General features: G+C 44.1%; 1 protein-coding gene across 4 annotated transcripts in view; it reads right to left on the bottom strand.

Annotated features, from left to right (window-relative positions):
- Window positions 1-14,430, bottom strand: part of RYR3 (ryanodine receptor 3) — a 508,658-nt gene that overhangs the window by 17,114 nt on the left and 477,114 nt on the right. For 3 of the 4 annotated variants that reach the window (XM_041743628.1, XM_041743629.1, XM_041743631.1), the window contains 7 exons: window positions 11,665-11,769; window positions 9,715-9,796; window positions 7,710-9,040; window positions 5,410-5,468; window positions 4,150-4,321; window positions 3,016-3,102; window positions 1,143-1,343 (listed from right to left, as the gene is read on the bottom strand). In XM_041743628.1, coding sequence (XP_041599562.1) covers window positions 1,143-1,343; window positions 3,016-3,102; window positions 4,150-4,321; window positions 5,410-5,468; window positions 7,710-9,040; window positions 9,715-9,796; window positions 11,665-11,769 — 2,037 coding nt within the window. The remainder of the gene's footprint in view (window positions 1-1,142; window positions 1,344-3,015; window positions 3,103-4,149; window positions 4,322-5,409; window positions 5,469-7,709; window positions 9,041-9,714; window positions 9,797-11,664; window positions 11,770-14,430) is intronic. The other variant, XM_041743630.1, reaches the window with a different exon arrangement.

Genomic DNA, 14,430 nt, shown 5'->3' with positions numbered 1-14,430 from the left:
TTCATTCCCTGTGTGGCTCCCCCTCACCTCCTGTGCAATGAATCTGAGCTGACCCTGTAACTTTCTGCCACCCATAAAAGGCAGTAAAAATGACACTGTGCCAGTTCTAGGCCTAAGCCTTAAGAAGGGCTAGCAGCTTCCACTTCTGTCCTCCTCTTGGAGCCCCCAGGCCACCATCATAAACAAGAAGTCCAGCTCCCTTGCTGGTGAGAACACATGGAGAGGCCCGTGGAAAGAGGGATGCCCTGCCCCTTGGAGAAAGAGGCCCAGACGCCCCAGCTGAGCCCAGCCTTCCAGCTCTTCCCTTGTCAATGTGCCAGGCATAAGGGTGTGCCATCGTGGATAAGGCAGCCCAGCGAGCAGACAGCTGCTGACACAGCTGCCTTCACATGGAGCAGAGGAACTGCTCAAATGTGCCCAGTCAACCCATGGGACCAGAGAGACAAAATGACTCTTATTGTAAGCCACTAAGTTTTAGGGGCAGTTTGTTATACAGCACGAGATAACTGAAGGAGCAATTCACCAGTAAGTTTTCTTCTAATATCCTGAATAGGTGAAACCTAATAAATTTTGGAAGGTGAAAAGCATTTTTTAAAAAAGATTTTATTTATTCATGAGAGACACACAGAGAGAGGTAGAGACCCAGGCAGAGGGAGAAGCAGGCCCCATGCAGGGAGTCTGATGTGAGCCTCCATCCCAGGTCTCCAGGATCATGCCCTGGGCTGAAGGCGGCGCTAAGCTGCTGAGCCACCCAGGCTGCCAGAAAAGCATTTTAATAAAAATTCCAACCGAAGTTCAAAGATCAGAAGCAGTTCTCATCACTAGCTCTATGTGTGACTTAGCCTGGCGATTGTTAATCCTATGAACCGCAACAGGAAGTGCCTGAAAAGGGACTCCCAGAGTGAGGCTGCTCAAACTAGTGTGAATACAGATCACCTGGGAGGCATGCAGAGTTGTAGATTTTGGTTTAAAAGGCTCAGGATGTGGCAAGATTCTGCAGTTCTAACCTGCTCCCCGGTGATGGCAATGCCACCATTCCATGAACTTCAGTCTGTGGGCAAAACGTTCCGGAGAACAATGGCCTGGCTGGGCTCAGAATTCCCTGAGGAGTGATACCAGATTCCGAGTGGCCAGCAACTCACCTTCAGGCAGTAATAGCCCACCACACAGACCAAAGAGATGATGGTGTGGATAACGGCCAAGGCCCGCAACGTCGGTGCCATATACCCAGTGCTCTCCTGCAGAACAAAGAACACCATCGCTTCTTCTTCTTCATCATCATTAAAGGAATTCCACAGATTTGCAATGTCCTCTGTCTCTTCTTCTAGAGGTTCTTCAGTGACCTGGCCCAAGACACACGCTGTCTTATAAAAGGAGTCTCTGCCACTGGGCTCTCTCCTATTTTTTAGATTTCTAGCATATGTTGCACCCATAGTAGTGATGCAGCAGTACGTGCTGAGTGAGCGAGGTTTACATAACTTATTACTAGGAATCTGCAGTATCTCTAATAACTACAAACAAAATTTTAAGACACAGAGATGGCCTCTTGAAACAAAGCAAAAAATGTCAACGTTAGGAAAGCTGTACTACATACACTGTAATCCCTATGCCACAGGAGGTGATTTCTGAAATCACCTGTGCCCTGGGAGGAGGCTGGGACACAAACATGCACATGTGCACATGCACACACACACACTTGTCATTTTCCATTCCCTCTTAGACACCTGAACTGCCATTCCTACACAGATGGCCTCCAAATCTACACCTGTGAGGCTTTCCTCCTGCAGCCCCATTCCTGCTGGCTCTCTTCACCTCTATGACTGTCTGCAGCCACGTCAACCATAAGCTAAAAATCAAGCTTTGCCATACCCATTTTTCCATGCCAGACTTCCATTTTTCGTCTACAGACAACAGAAAGCCATTACTAGTTCAACCCAGTGGCAGGTGGGTGTAGGTAAAAGCATGTTCTATAAAAACTAGATTGGGGGTTAAAACCCAATCTTTTTTTTTTTTTTTCAGGTATCAGGAATCCATGTCATGCAAGTATTACACTAAGATAATACAGATATTCAGGAATGTTACTGGAGAAAAGGATAATATATATATAGCCTCACTGAGAATTTAATCATTTAACTTTAAAAAAACTTTTACATCAGTACAAGAAGGTAAAACTGTAAGAATTATAGATTAGGCTCAAACTGGCAAGAAATCATCTAAATCTCTCTTTTCAGTGGATCTTTTTCTTTTTTTGTCCAAAGCGCCGCCTGCGCTGTTTGTAAAGGTGACGGAAATTTATGTACAACCCTAAAAATAATATTATAAGATAAATCTGAAGAAAAAAGGAAAATCTAACTTTGATTTTCACCGGATATGGCAATGTGAAACTGAACCTTCCTGTTTTCGTTTTTTTTATTTTTATTTTTCAGATTGGTGCTTTTAGATAGAAAGGGAAAGAGGCAAAAGTTAGAATAGCCAGTTAAAGACTATGTCGAGAATCCGGGACCTATCATTCATTAATTCATTCCACTAACCTTTATTTGGTGCCCACAATCTATGAGACTCACTTACCAATGTTCAAAGTCTTTAATTATCCTGATTAGTCCTTCTTGTCTCACTTCCAAAACCTAGCTACTATTAATTCTTCCTCCATAACGGCTCTAACATCTAGGCCAATGACCATGACTTTCTGTTGACTTATCCTTTAAGGAAAGAACTATACTTCTTATTCATTTTGAAATATACCAGAGTGCCCAATGACCCAACACATATTTGGCGAGTTTATGCAGTAATCATGAGAAAGCCGGAACTATGGAAGTAGTGCCCTCACTGGCTTCCCTGGCCAGCAGTGTCTCCGTTCTTCACGCTGCTAACGACCGTATCCTTATAGAAGCCAATGTCTTAGAAACCTCCTTAGATATTAGAGTTTTCGCTCCAGTTAACAGCGTAATTTCTATTATGATTTTTTTTAAAAAAGTATATAGATATTTAGCAAATAGCTCCTGAATGTGGTATCACCTTGTAAAAGAGCAGAATGAAGTTGATAGCGAAGGCGACAAACAGAGCGAGGAACCTCAGGTTGTAGAAATTCCTGGCCAGGTAATGCTGAAAAGGAAAGGACAGGCACAAGTAGAATAGTTTTGGAAGGGAAAGAGACCTTCCTTTCCTCAAACCAAAGACCTTTTCTAGTTAGAAATGTATCCCTACTCTTGGTAGCCACTCTTCTAAGAGAATCTGGACTTATTTCGGGTGGAACTGAGATGTGAGATGTTGATTTAAAAAAGAATTGCTGAGAATGATGCTCAAAGGAACCTTGCTCTGAGTTACCCCTCAGGGAACAAAATGCCTAAACATGTCACCAGCAGAGGATTCAAATGCTGTTGTGAAGGGGCTCGTGTGTGTGTGTGTGTGTGTGTGTGTGTGTGTGTGTGTGTGTGTTCCACAGAGAATGTAGTCTATTTGGAAATTATGAGTACTTGAGGCCCCCAGAAAAGCCCTGTAGCTCCCACACTGGAGGTGGCCAGTCTTTGGCTTAGAGTCTTGTCCCTTGTGAGTCACGGAGCCTCTGCCTCCGCCCTCTCGGGGGGAGCATCCTCACTGCCACCTTCTCCAGATAAACCAGCCCTTGAGGACTGAAATGGTAGCTGCTTGGGGAAAACTCTCAAGCTGTCTGTGGAGGGGGCTCTCACCAATGGTGTTGGGGAAGGTGTCCTCCTGGCCATAAGCAACTGTTCTCAGTGGGCAGTATGTCAGAGGAAGGACATCACAAGCTCTGGTAGGATGCATGTGGGATAACAAAACTTCTGAGGAGTAATAAGAGAACCTAACACAAGCATATTCTTTTTGTATCCCAAATGATCCAATTACTTCCACCTTTGGACTATGATTGGCCAAGTATGCACATGACACCCATAAAGGACCAGCTAGAATGGGTTATCTGCACCCTCCTGCCCTGCAGAGAGCACATGCAGGGCTGGGTAGCAGGGTAGGAGTGCTTGGCCTTCCCCAGGTTACTCTCTTTTCCTTTTCCTCCAACACATAAGGAACAGACAGGTGAAGAAGAAGAGGAGAGAAAGAAGATCAGCAATGAAACAGAATGTGGCCATGGTCTGAGGTCTCCGTCAGGAGTGGGGCCAAGGCTGGAGTGCTCACCAGTAACTTGGTCTGATAGACTTCCAGCCCTTTGAAGAAATTAGCCATGAAGGCTTCAGGCTTCTCGACTTTCTGGCCCCGCCGTGGCTTCTTCTTCTTTGTCACTTCTGCCCACGGGGCCTCGGCCTGTTCTTCCTCTTTGGCCATATCCTCCTTCTCCCCATCTTCTAGGCTGTAGAAATGAGAAACCCATTCAGTGTAGAAGGGCAGCTGGAGGCCTGGCCCCGATAAGGAGACTAGATTAAAAAGAAATCTTGTAATTATTCCTCGAGGGTGGGAACTTCAAGTCTGCATTTCCCCACAGTGCCTTGATGTCACCTTGGGATTTAATGAGCGATGCCACTTTGATGAGCCACAGTCACAGGGAGGTGTCAGTTGTAAATAAGTTTGTAATCCTCTTCTGATATGTAGCTGAGCAACTTTTTTCCCTTTGGAAAAGTTGCCCTTTACTTTTTAAGACTGTTGGAATTAGTAGTACTACCTATTCTTCTAAGCTTGTGCTAGGAATCGAGTGGGATACTATATAAAAGATCCTGGCACACTGGGCCTCCTGAGTGGCTCAGTCGGTTAAGCATCCAACTCTTGATTTCAGCTCAGGTCATGATCTCAGGGTCATATGATGGAGCCCCATGTCATGCTCCAAGCTCAGTGGGGAGTCTGCTTGAGATTCTTTTCCTCTCCCTCTCCTACTTCCCCTCCCCCTCCACTTGCACACACTTTCTCGAGGGAAAAAAAAAAGACCTTAGCACAGACCCTGGCATGTCATATGTATCCGATACATTAGATATCACTACCACTACCATTGTATGAAGTTGCCAACCGTGTTCAAGAATTCGTTTGGCCAGGGGCTCCTGGGTGGCTCAGCGGTTGAGCACCTGCCTTTGGCTCAGGGCGTGATCCCGGGGTTCTGGGATCAACTCCCACATTGGGCTCCCTGTGAGGAGCCTGCTTCTCCCTCTGCCTGTGTCTCTGCCTCTCTCACTCTGTGTCTCTCATGAATAAATAAATAAAACCTTAAAAAAAATTTGTTTGGCCAGACAGTGATATTCTGATCTACTAGTGCAATGACAAAGTTACTGTGATTAATAGAATGTGTTTACTGTATAGCTGGGGCAGAAAGAAGTGTTTCTGGGACTCGCATAATATCTGTTTGTGTTAACAGAACCCCAAATTTCTATTTACCACAGCAATAGAATAGTAGATGCTATCAAGAACTATCTCCCGTAGCACTGCAGGGAGTTGAAGCTACCAAGAACTTACTCCATTTTCTCGGGTTCCACTTTTCCTTCTGCATCATGTGCTGCTTTCATCTCTGCTGCCTGGACAAAAATAACAATCAGTTAAGTTTTCCTCAAGTTAAAGAGATCATGGTCATGAGCCACATATAGCATTGGCCATTTTCATGTCCTTGGTCACATGTCCCCATGGCTTTCTCCCTTCAGGATGCCTCTGCTTTCCTCAGGATCATGGGATGTAAGTGTCCCACAACAGATCAAGCTACTCTGGAGAAATGCCAGCACAAAGGTTTCAAACTTAAAAACTCAGTTTCCCTGCTATTATTCAACTCCAAGAGAAGACTTGTGCTAGGACCCCACGGCACTGGTCCTACTGCCCCACTGGGTCAGAGAGAGATGGGACACAGACACACTAGGTCCAATCTAGAACCTGCTTCCATCACACAGAATTCCTGCCTTGTCTTCAATACTCTTAAGCACTACCCCGCATCGCTCTGATGGATGATCATTGCACTTAGAATAAAATTCAAGTTCCTCAGTGAGGTCTATAAGGTCTAGGTGATCATGGCCTTTCTCTCCATTCTCGTCTCATTACCTCCTATACCCAAATACCCAGACCTCATTTTCTTTTCTAGCACATTCCAAATCCTTCCCTGCACCAAGATCTTTGCACAAGCCACTCCTCTCTCTGGAATATGACTGCCCTGGTCTTTCTTGTCCCTGCCATCCTTTAGGACTTGGGTCAGATGACACCTTTTCAGAGGTCTCCTAACCATCCTATCCCATAGTAGGGTCTGTATTCTCTTTGTAACACATGACCTTGTTCATTTCTTTCAGCATGGGTCACAGATGGTAATCATCTTATTGATTTGTTGTCTTCTTCCACTAGAAGTTAAGATCTATTAAAGCAAAAATGTTTTCTCTCTTGTTAACCAGTGTATTCCCATAGATAGAGCACAGCCTGATATGTAAAAGGCCTTGAATGAGTCCCTATCATGTATCAAACTCTGTCTGGGACCTGGGGCTACATCAGGGAGCAAAACAGAGTACATAAATTCATATTGCAAGGAGTCCTAGAGTTCTGATGCTTCCATCCCTGACTCTCCAAAATCAGGTGAGAGTTCTCTCCTATATATTTTCTTTACCTGGCATTCTTCCTTCCTAACATTCTTCATGCTTGCACTGACTTCTGCAATATGTATTTTTTCCCCCACTAAATTACAGGGACAATGCACTTCTCACCACTGTCTTCTCAGAGTCCCAAACAGTGGGAAGCATGTATTAATAATCTTCACTAAATATTAATGAAATGAATAAAATTAGTCTTTGGGCTCTGAAGCCTTCACACTTCTCTCCACATTCTTTTTATTTTTTTATTTTTTTAAAATTTTTTATTTCTTTTTATTTTTTTTATTTATGATATTCACAGAGAGAGAGAGAGAGAGAGAGAGAGAGGCAGAGACATAGGCAGAGGGAGAAGCAGGCTCCATGCACCGGGAGCCCGATGTGGGATTCGATCCCAGGTCTCCAGGATCACACCCTGGGCCAAAGGCAGGTGCCAAACCGCTGCGCCACCCAGGGATCCCTCTCCACATTCTTTTTAATCCTAGGATGATGCTGTGAGTTGGATGCTGCAATGGAACACCCAGAACTTTCCATGACCAAGGGGTTCTGAATTACTATTATTCCCTTAATCTAGTCAACTGACTCAAAGGCCAGTTGGAGAGTGGGTGTATCTTAAGAATGAAAATGTTCCAAGCATGAGGCTGTGCTAAATCCTATGATATCATCTGGACCATTTGGGACACTGCAGAAGTATCATCTCAAAAGAAAGGTCTCCCACTATCTGAAAGTTTGTTTTATGCCACTTGACTTTTATGAGAGACATTCATCAGTACCTGTTTGTGCTACCTGAAAGGCATCCGAAAAGGATTTTTACTTCTTTGCTTTATGACATTTCAGCTTACAAAAGGTTTTATAGGAACACTCTAATTTGGATGGTGTAGGAAACCTCTGCTTGGTTTCTGATGCTTCCCATTCACTGGATGAACCTGCATCCCATGAGAACCAACCTTCTACTGAGGCTGTGGAAGACCATCAGGTTTGACCTCTACAATGTAAACTGAAGACCACTCAACAATTAGACCCTGAGACAACCATCTGAGTGTCACTCTTCCCAGACACAGCAAAGCTGGAATCCTAAGATCAGAATATAGAAGAGCTGGTACCTAACATGATGTTGGCTCCTAGGGAACTGGGGTCAGAAACGACTACAGATCTATTTCTGGGCATAAAGGAAAGAGGACAGAAACCACTCATGCTTACCTGTGCTTTTCTTTTCTTCTGTACAGTACTCTCTAGTGTAGGTGGCTCATCCTTGCCAATAATCTCAGAGAGGTCACCCAAACCCACTTCGGGCCCATGCTTTAAGCCACCTTCTTTCTTTGGGTGGAATCCAAAGAGATCTGACATGACGTCTGCGTCTCCCTTTTCAGCCTTCACGAAGTGAATCAATTCAGGTGTAATACCTGGCTCGGTCACCTCTGCCCTCTCAGAATCCATGGCATCATCATGGATACCAAATTGGGTTGGGTCAGGCATGTCACCCAGGATCTTGGTCACTCTGATGTTCTTTGCCCCTTCCACTAGGCCCCCTCCAAACACTGTGTTCCAGAGGATCTGAAAGATTCCTCCCAATATGGCGAAGAACAACCGGAACAGCTCCAGAAACAACATCCAGAAGAAAGAGAAAAACACCTTCACCAGCTCCTTCACAGTCATCTTTTTCACCTTCCTGTACTGCTTCCGGAGGTTCTTCAGGGTTGCCTTCTTCAGAAAGTTGGCAACATTTCTCTTCACTGAGGCACAGGCCATGGCAAATGCAGAGGCAGACTCGAGAGACTTGCTGTCCTCCTCCTCACCCTCGATTTCTAACATATAAGATGAATCTTCATCTTCTTCCTCCTCTTCTTCGGGTCTGTCAGCTGAGTCAGATTCAGAGATCTGAGATGCTAACTGCATTTCAAAAATGGTATCCTCACAGAAGTTCACAAACAGTTCCATCTTTTCTTGCTCTCCACCTTCATTGACCACATCAAAGATGAACTGCCGCTTAGATTCCTTCACTTGGGGCTTCTCCCATTGGGTTCGACTGGATTCACTGATTTCAAAATAAACGCGCTCAATCTTCTTGGCCCCTCCCATGATCTCAATACGCCCCAGGTAGGGTTCAAAGTAATTTAGTACACTTTCTGCTGGGTCCAACAGACACTTCAGGCGAGAATCATTTGGCATATGTTCGGAGAGATTCGTCAGTAACACTGCCACATTAAACCCTATGTCCTTGGCCGGCTCATGGAACCGGTCTACAAAATCAATGTAATTAAACATATCATTCTCATCAGCTTCTGCACATGAAAGGAGAAAGTCAATCTCTGACTGTGTGTACTGTTTTTGCCCTTCCATGGCCTTCTGGAACTCTTTTTTGGAGATAATCCCTTTACCATCTGGGTCATATTCTTTGAAGGTGTCTGAGCTGGTTAGGTCTTTAAGTTTCAAGAACATGTCAAAGAATTTCAAGATCATTTCTACATTGGTAGATGATTCTACCAGTGTGTCAACCATCTGCTTGCCAATAGTTCCATTTACCACATTCCCTGTGAGGCAGGTTAAAAAAGACATACAAATATATAAATAAACCCAATTCATCATGTAACTGGTCAGGTAGCTATTTTTAGAAAACTTGTGTGCCCAATCAGTCGGCTCTTTCCTGACCGTGATGGTTTGGAAATGGGTAGGAGGGAACAGCAAGCCATAAAGACTACACCACTAGGAGCCAAAGACTACACCACTAGGAGCCAAGGGGGAAAGGAACAAAGAGAAGAAGGAGATGGCCACACCAGTGCCTCTTATCTGGACTGGGGCCTGGGAATTGGTTTTATTATCAGATTATTGGGGGCACATAGGGATAAGTGGTGCCCCTCTTATCCCCTTAGACCTAGGAGGGTGCCCAACTGGATGGCTGGCATACACACTGGCAGCCAGATGTACTGAAAAGCAGTGGGGAGAGGGAGAGGATAGGGAAGAGCAAAGCTTGGAGGTTTTCCCCAGTTCATTCTGGCTTTCCTATTAATATAAAATGAGTTGGTTTCAGGCTTTGTCCATCAGACCATGTGCCCCTCACTCATTTTTTGCTTCTGAAAATTTGGCTTTCTAACCAATGTCATATGGCATCAACAACCTGCCAGAAGGATAATCTGCATGATTAGTATGGTTAGTGCTCAGACCAATTACAGTTGTGTGAATGCCTAGTTATACCAAACAGCCCAACCTTCCAGGAGGGACAGAAGCATCACCACCATGTCCTGAAGGAGATCCAAGAGTTCCTTCAGCAGCTCGATCTGACTGGAATCCTAGAACAGAAACAGGAGATACCCCTGAGCTATCTGATCCCTCAGCAAAGTATAGGGCAGTGAGCAAGAAGAGCCTGCTCTGGAAAGATGAGGTGAAGGCTATGTGCATTGTGAATGTGGATGTCTTATCCGCTGTTGGTAGCATCAGGGGGGCTCACTGCAGCAGGGCTCATCTAACAGAGCTCCTTTATTTACTTATTTTTTAATTTTTTATTTATTTATGATAGTCAGAGAAAGAGAGAGAGAGGCAGAGACACAGGCAGAGGGAGAAGCAGGCTCCATGCACCGGGAGCCCGACATGGGATTCGATCCCGGGTCTCCAGGATCGCGCCCTGGGTCAAAGGCAGGCGCCAAACCGCTGCGCCACCCAGGGATCCCCTAACAGAGCTCCTTTAGTTTCTCTTTTATTAGTACAATGTGGCAGATGTATCACTTGTTGTCCAAAACTACTGAACGACCCAATCCACCAAAGAGCCGTTAGGTATTTCTCTTAGTTCATGTTGTTTTTTATACTGGAGAATTACTAGGTGAGCTTTTGGGGGAATAGTGCTGCAACCCAATTAAGATGTCAAGGCTACAATCTCGAAGCGGGTTCTCCTTTCTTTTTGGGTTAATTTAGTCTCCTGATTCTAGTTGGTGGTGATCTGGGTGCCACTGGTCCCTTAAAATGACATATAATTGAGGCTACTCCTCTGGATGATTTTCATTTCAGCATTGCCAAATTAGCTCTCTGTTTTCAACTCTACAGAAGGAAAACAATCCTTGGAAGATCTGAGGCGGGCAATGTGAGAGTGAGATTACAAAATGCATTCTGGGTCACACTTCGTGTACAGTTTCCCCTCTCACAAATACGGTTCTTTGTCGAGTCTCTCAACTTTCAGAGGGATCGCCCCCCTTTGGTGTGGGTCCTAGCTATATAAAGAACATCACAGAAGTGTAGGATAGAAGAGCTAGAAGAGACCTCAGATCATTTACTCTAATTCCCCATAGTTCACAGACAGTGGAACCAAAAACCAGGAAGGGGAAGGGACTCCCTGAAAGTTACCAGCGAAGAGGCAGCAGAGCCAGGCTCCTGTCTCCAGAGCCTCTCTACACCACACTGCCCTAGGCTGGGCTGACACAGGACTGCAGATTAGCAGTGCTCCCAGGAACTCTCTCCTCCCATAAGGCCAGAGTCAAAAGGGGAAAAATGAAAGGGTTAAATAGCACATTCCAGAAGAGAGGAGGCAGATGTGACAGCCTTGAACATTTTAGATACACATCACTTAAATTAATGCTGTAAATGTTACTCTAATCAGCCTGAAACACATCCTGAGAGTTCTCCCTCATGTGTTGCCATGGAGAGAGGCAATCGACAACTACATCCACTCCATTTATGTGTTCATAATAAATGTTCTGAGTGATTCTGATTCATCTTGCCAGAGAGATGGGGAGTGAGAAGGAAAGGCAGAGATAGGGAGGGAGGGGAAGCCAAGGTGAGAGAGGAGGGATATAGGAGTTACAGAGACATGCAGACATGTGACAGACCCAGAAGGGGCTGATAGATTGTCATAAATTGACAAAACAGTGACAAGGAAGCAAAAAGGATCTAGCATCATAAAAAGCAAATGTTGAGGCAATTATGTAAAGGGGAGGTTGGTGGGACACAAGGAAGGAAGCTGCATCCATGCAAAAGCCTGCCTGGGACACCCCTGCAGGTATTCATTTCTATCGCCCCTTGAGGCCTCCAGGTTTAAAAGTGAGACCTAATCTGCATTACTTTTCCGGCCATTTGATCAAGCAGCCACATCCATACGGGGGGAGTACCAAGGGAGGGGCAGTGATTTAGCAGTTCACACCAATGACACAGCAGGGAAGGGCCACAGTACCTGAGAGAGTTTCATCTGCATGTTAGCAAATACATGGAGGAAGCCGACCACCGCGTCCCACAGCCTGCTGTGAGCCAGGCTTTGTTGGTTCCCAATGCAAGGGCCCTGTGGAGAGGAGGGCATCCTTATTTTACTGAAACCTCATAAGCTGCTCTGAATCTTGCCCTTGTAAGCATACAGGACACTTGCTTATATTAGCAGATAGCTCCTTCCGAAAGTCACCTATTATTTTGTGGCTCACTATTTTCCCAGGGTATTACTTCTTGTCCCCCACCCCCCGCCATCGTAGGAAACTTTAACTAGGAAGGACCACCAGAATTTGGCAGTGCAGTGATTTTTCAGAGATATTCTTTTAGCTTCAGAATACATTCTTTAAATAAAATACCACAGTGAAGAACATTCTTTGAGAGTCAAATGCTCTGGTTCAGCAGGACAGAAGGGCACTCCTGCCCACTCTCACCTCCACCTTGGTCTAAGAAGGGTTCCAAGGAACTCTAGGCTTCCACAGTATGAAAAACAGGCCCTAGTGTTTTCGGGTGAAACTACACATGAAATGCTATGATCACATGGGTATCTCATCAAGCAAAAAAAGTGAATATTCCTAATGTTCAACTACCTTGGGATTTTCTTATCATTAACCTCAACTGTACGTTTAATATCATCTATATCTTTTCAGAAAGCCAAACATAGAGGGTAATGACTTCATTACCAATTTTCATTTTCCATGTTAATAACTTTTCCTATTTTTACACATTGAATCAACATTTTAAAAAAAGAAATCATTTGGAATTCTTCTACATGGGAGATTTGTCTATTCTTTCTTATATGTTTAATCATTTATTTACATTAATATGGAATCCATATATTCATTTTATGCTTTGGGTTATAATCCATCACTACTCTATTTTGTCACTCAATTTTTTCCAGTTTTGGCCCCCAGGGGGCTCTTTCAGTTGGCCCCTGTGTCCCTTGGACATATGCCCATTATCTTTCCCTCCCTGCACGCTCCTCCCCTCTGCCTGCATTTCCTTGCACTATAGGGTTCTCCAGGATCATCCTTTTGTATTTCCTGCCCCAGCACTAGGACCAGTCCTTTCTCTAAGAAGCCCTGTTCTCTCATTGGAAAATGGTATTAGAAACCAAGATCTGGTACTAGCTGTGCTTGTTGCTACTGTGATATCACTACTTTTAGGCACTCTCAGCTGACACAGCAGTGGATATGTGTGTGTTATACTGACCCATGTGTATACAACATATCTAGAAATGTTTCCATATGTGAGTATCTGCATCAATATCAAGTCAAACATGAGTTTAGCGTCCTGATGTATCCTAGTTCTTATCCTAATTCTAATGTGTTTCTAATGCATGTGTTTCTACCTGGACTATCTAGCTACCTCTTGCTTGTCTGTAACCATTCAACAGTGAGAAACCTGGCTCCTGCCATTAGTAACTGCTCATGTCCATTATATGTGTAGAACAGTTGCAGACTCAGTAACATGTATCCCCATGGGAAAAACTTTAGCAATTGAAGTGCTTATGCACAGTTCCTTTTGCCTTTGGTCTCACCGTCTATATTCATTCCCAAGATTTCTGAGGTCAGCACTTTATTCCCCACCCCTTAGGTGAGACTGTTTTGTATATTTTTTATACCGTTAGATTCCTGTCACATTCTGTTTTTAGCTTTTCCTTTTATTTGTTTCTACCCTTTAACTCATCTCCAAATCACCCTTCAATACGAAATTTCCAAAAGAACCTGGATACCATCTCAAGTTCTAGGAAAGGCTTGGCAAAATTCCCAGGGAAGCAGGCATCATGAGAAGTATTACCTGCCTCCCTAAACCATGTATGCTTGTTTAAAAAATCACTGTTTGAGGGGTGCCTGGGTGGCTCAGTCAGTTAGCATCTGCCTTCGGCTCAGGTCATGATCTCAGGGTCCCAGGATTGAGCCACATGTTGCGGCTCCCTGCTCAGCAGGGAGTCTGCTTCTCCCTCTGCCTCTGCCCCCACCCCTGCTTGTGCTCTTTCTCAAATAAATAAATATTTTAAAAAAATCACTGTTCATGTACATTTGGTGTCTGATCCCTGGAATCCTCTAGATCCTTTTTAGAACAAAGCCAGTTTTTGCAAGAAACTCACATTTACCAAAAATAAGCTGCTTTTTTTTACTTTTGGGTTAAGTGTTCCAAGGGAAATTCTGAAGATTAGGATGGCTTCCACAGGGCACAAATCAAATGCTTGTCAAATCTGTTCAATGACCTTCACAGGTATTTCACATTCTGTGACACTTCAGATTAGTCACCTGTTTCTATGGTTCTCTATGTTCTTAGGATCCAGTAAAACAAGGATTGTTCTCTCCCTTAAAGTCTTCCTTTCAAGTTGATAGTCTTAGTTTTGTGTTTAATAAGTAAATATGATTGCAGTGTGCCAGTTGGCTCATTAGACGGTTTTTAAAAATCTCATGCTATACCCCAGAGGACTGTGATAGGGCTACTGATTTCATAGCAAATTATGCCTGAGTACATGCTCTATTCCTTTTCACAATCATTAGAGCACCTTAGGCAATGACCAGAGACTATTGTAAACTGAGAAAGAATGCCATAAGATCTAAATATTCAACTGGAAATAGTTTATGTGCTGCTCAAGTTACCTTTTCCATAGAGTTAATTTCTGACAAATTATAGGATCTTATAAATTCCTGATCTTGAGACTCAAGATAACATCATTTATCCTTTTATTCCTTCATTCTATCAATTATTTCTCCACTCT

Source organism: Vulpes lagopus, chromosome 2 (genome assembly GCF_018345385.1).
Source record: "Vulpes lagopus strain Blue_001 chromosome 2, ASM1834538v1, whole genome shotgun sequence".
Classification (NCBI taxonomy): domain Eukaryota; kingdom Metazoa; phylum Chordata; class Mammalia; order Carnivora; family Canidae; genus Vulpes; species Vulpes lagopus.
The sequence above is the reverse complement of the archived record's forward strand: the minus strand, read 5'-3'. Positions and strand labels throughout refer to the sequence as shown.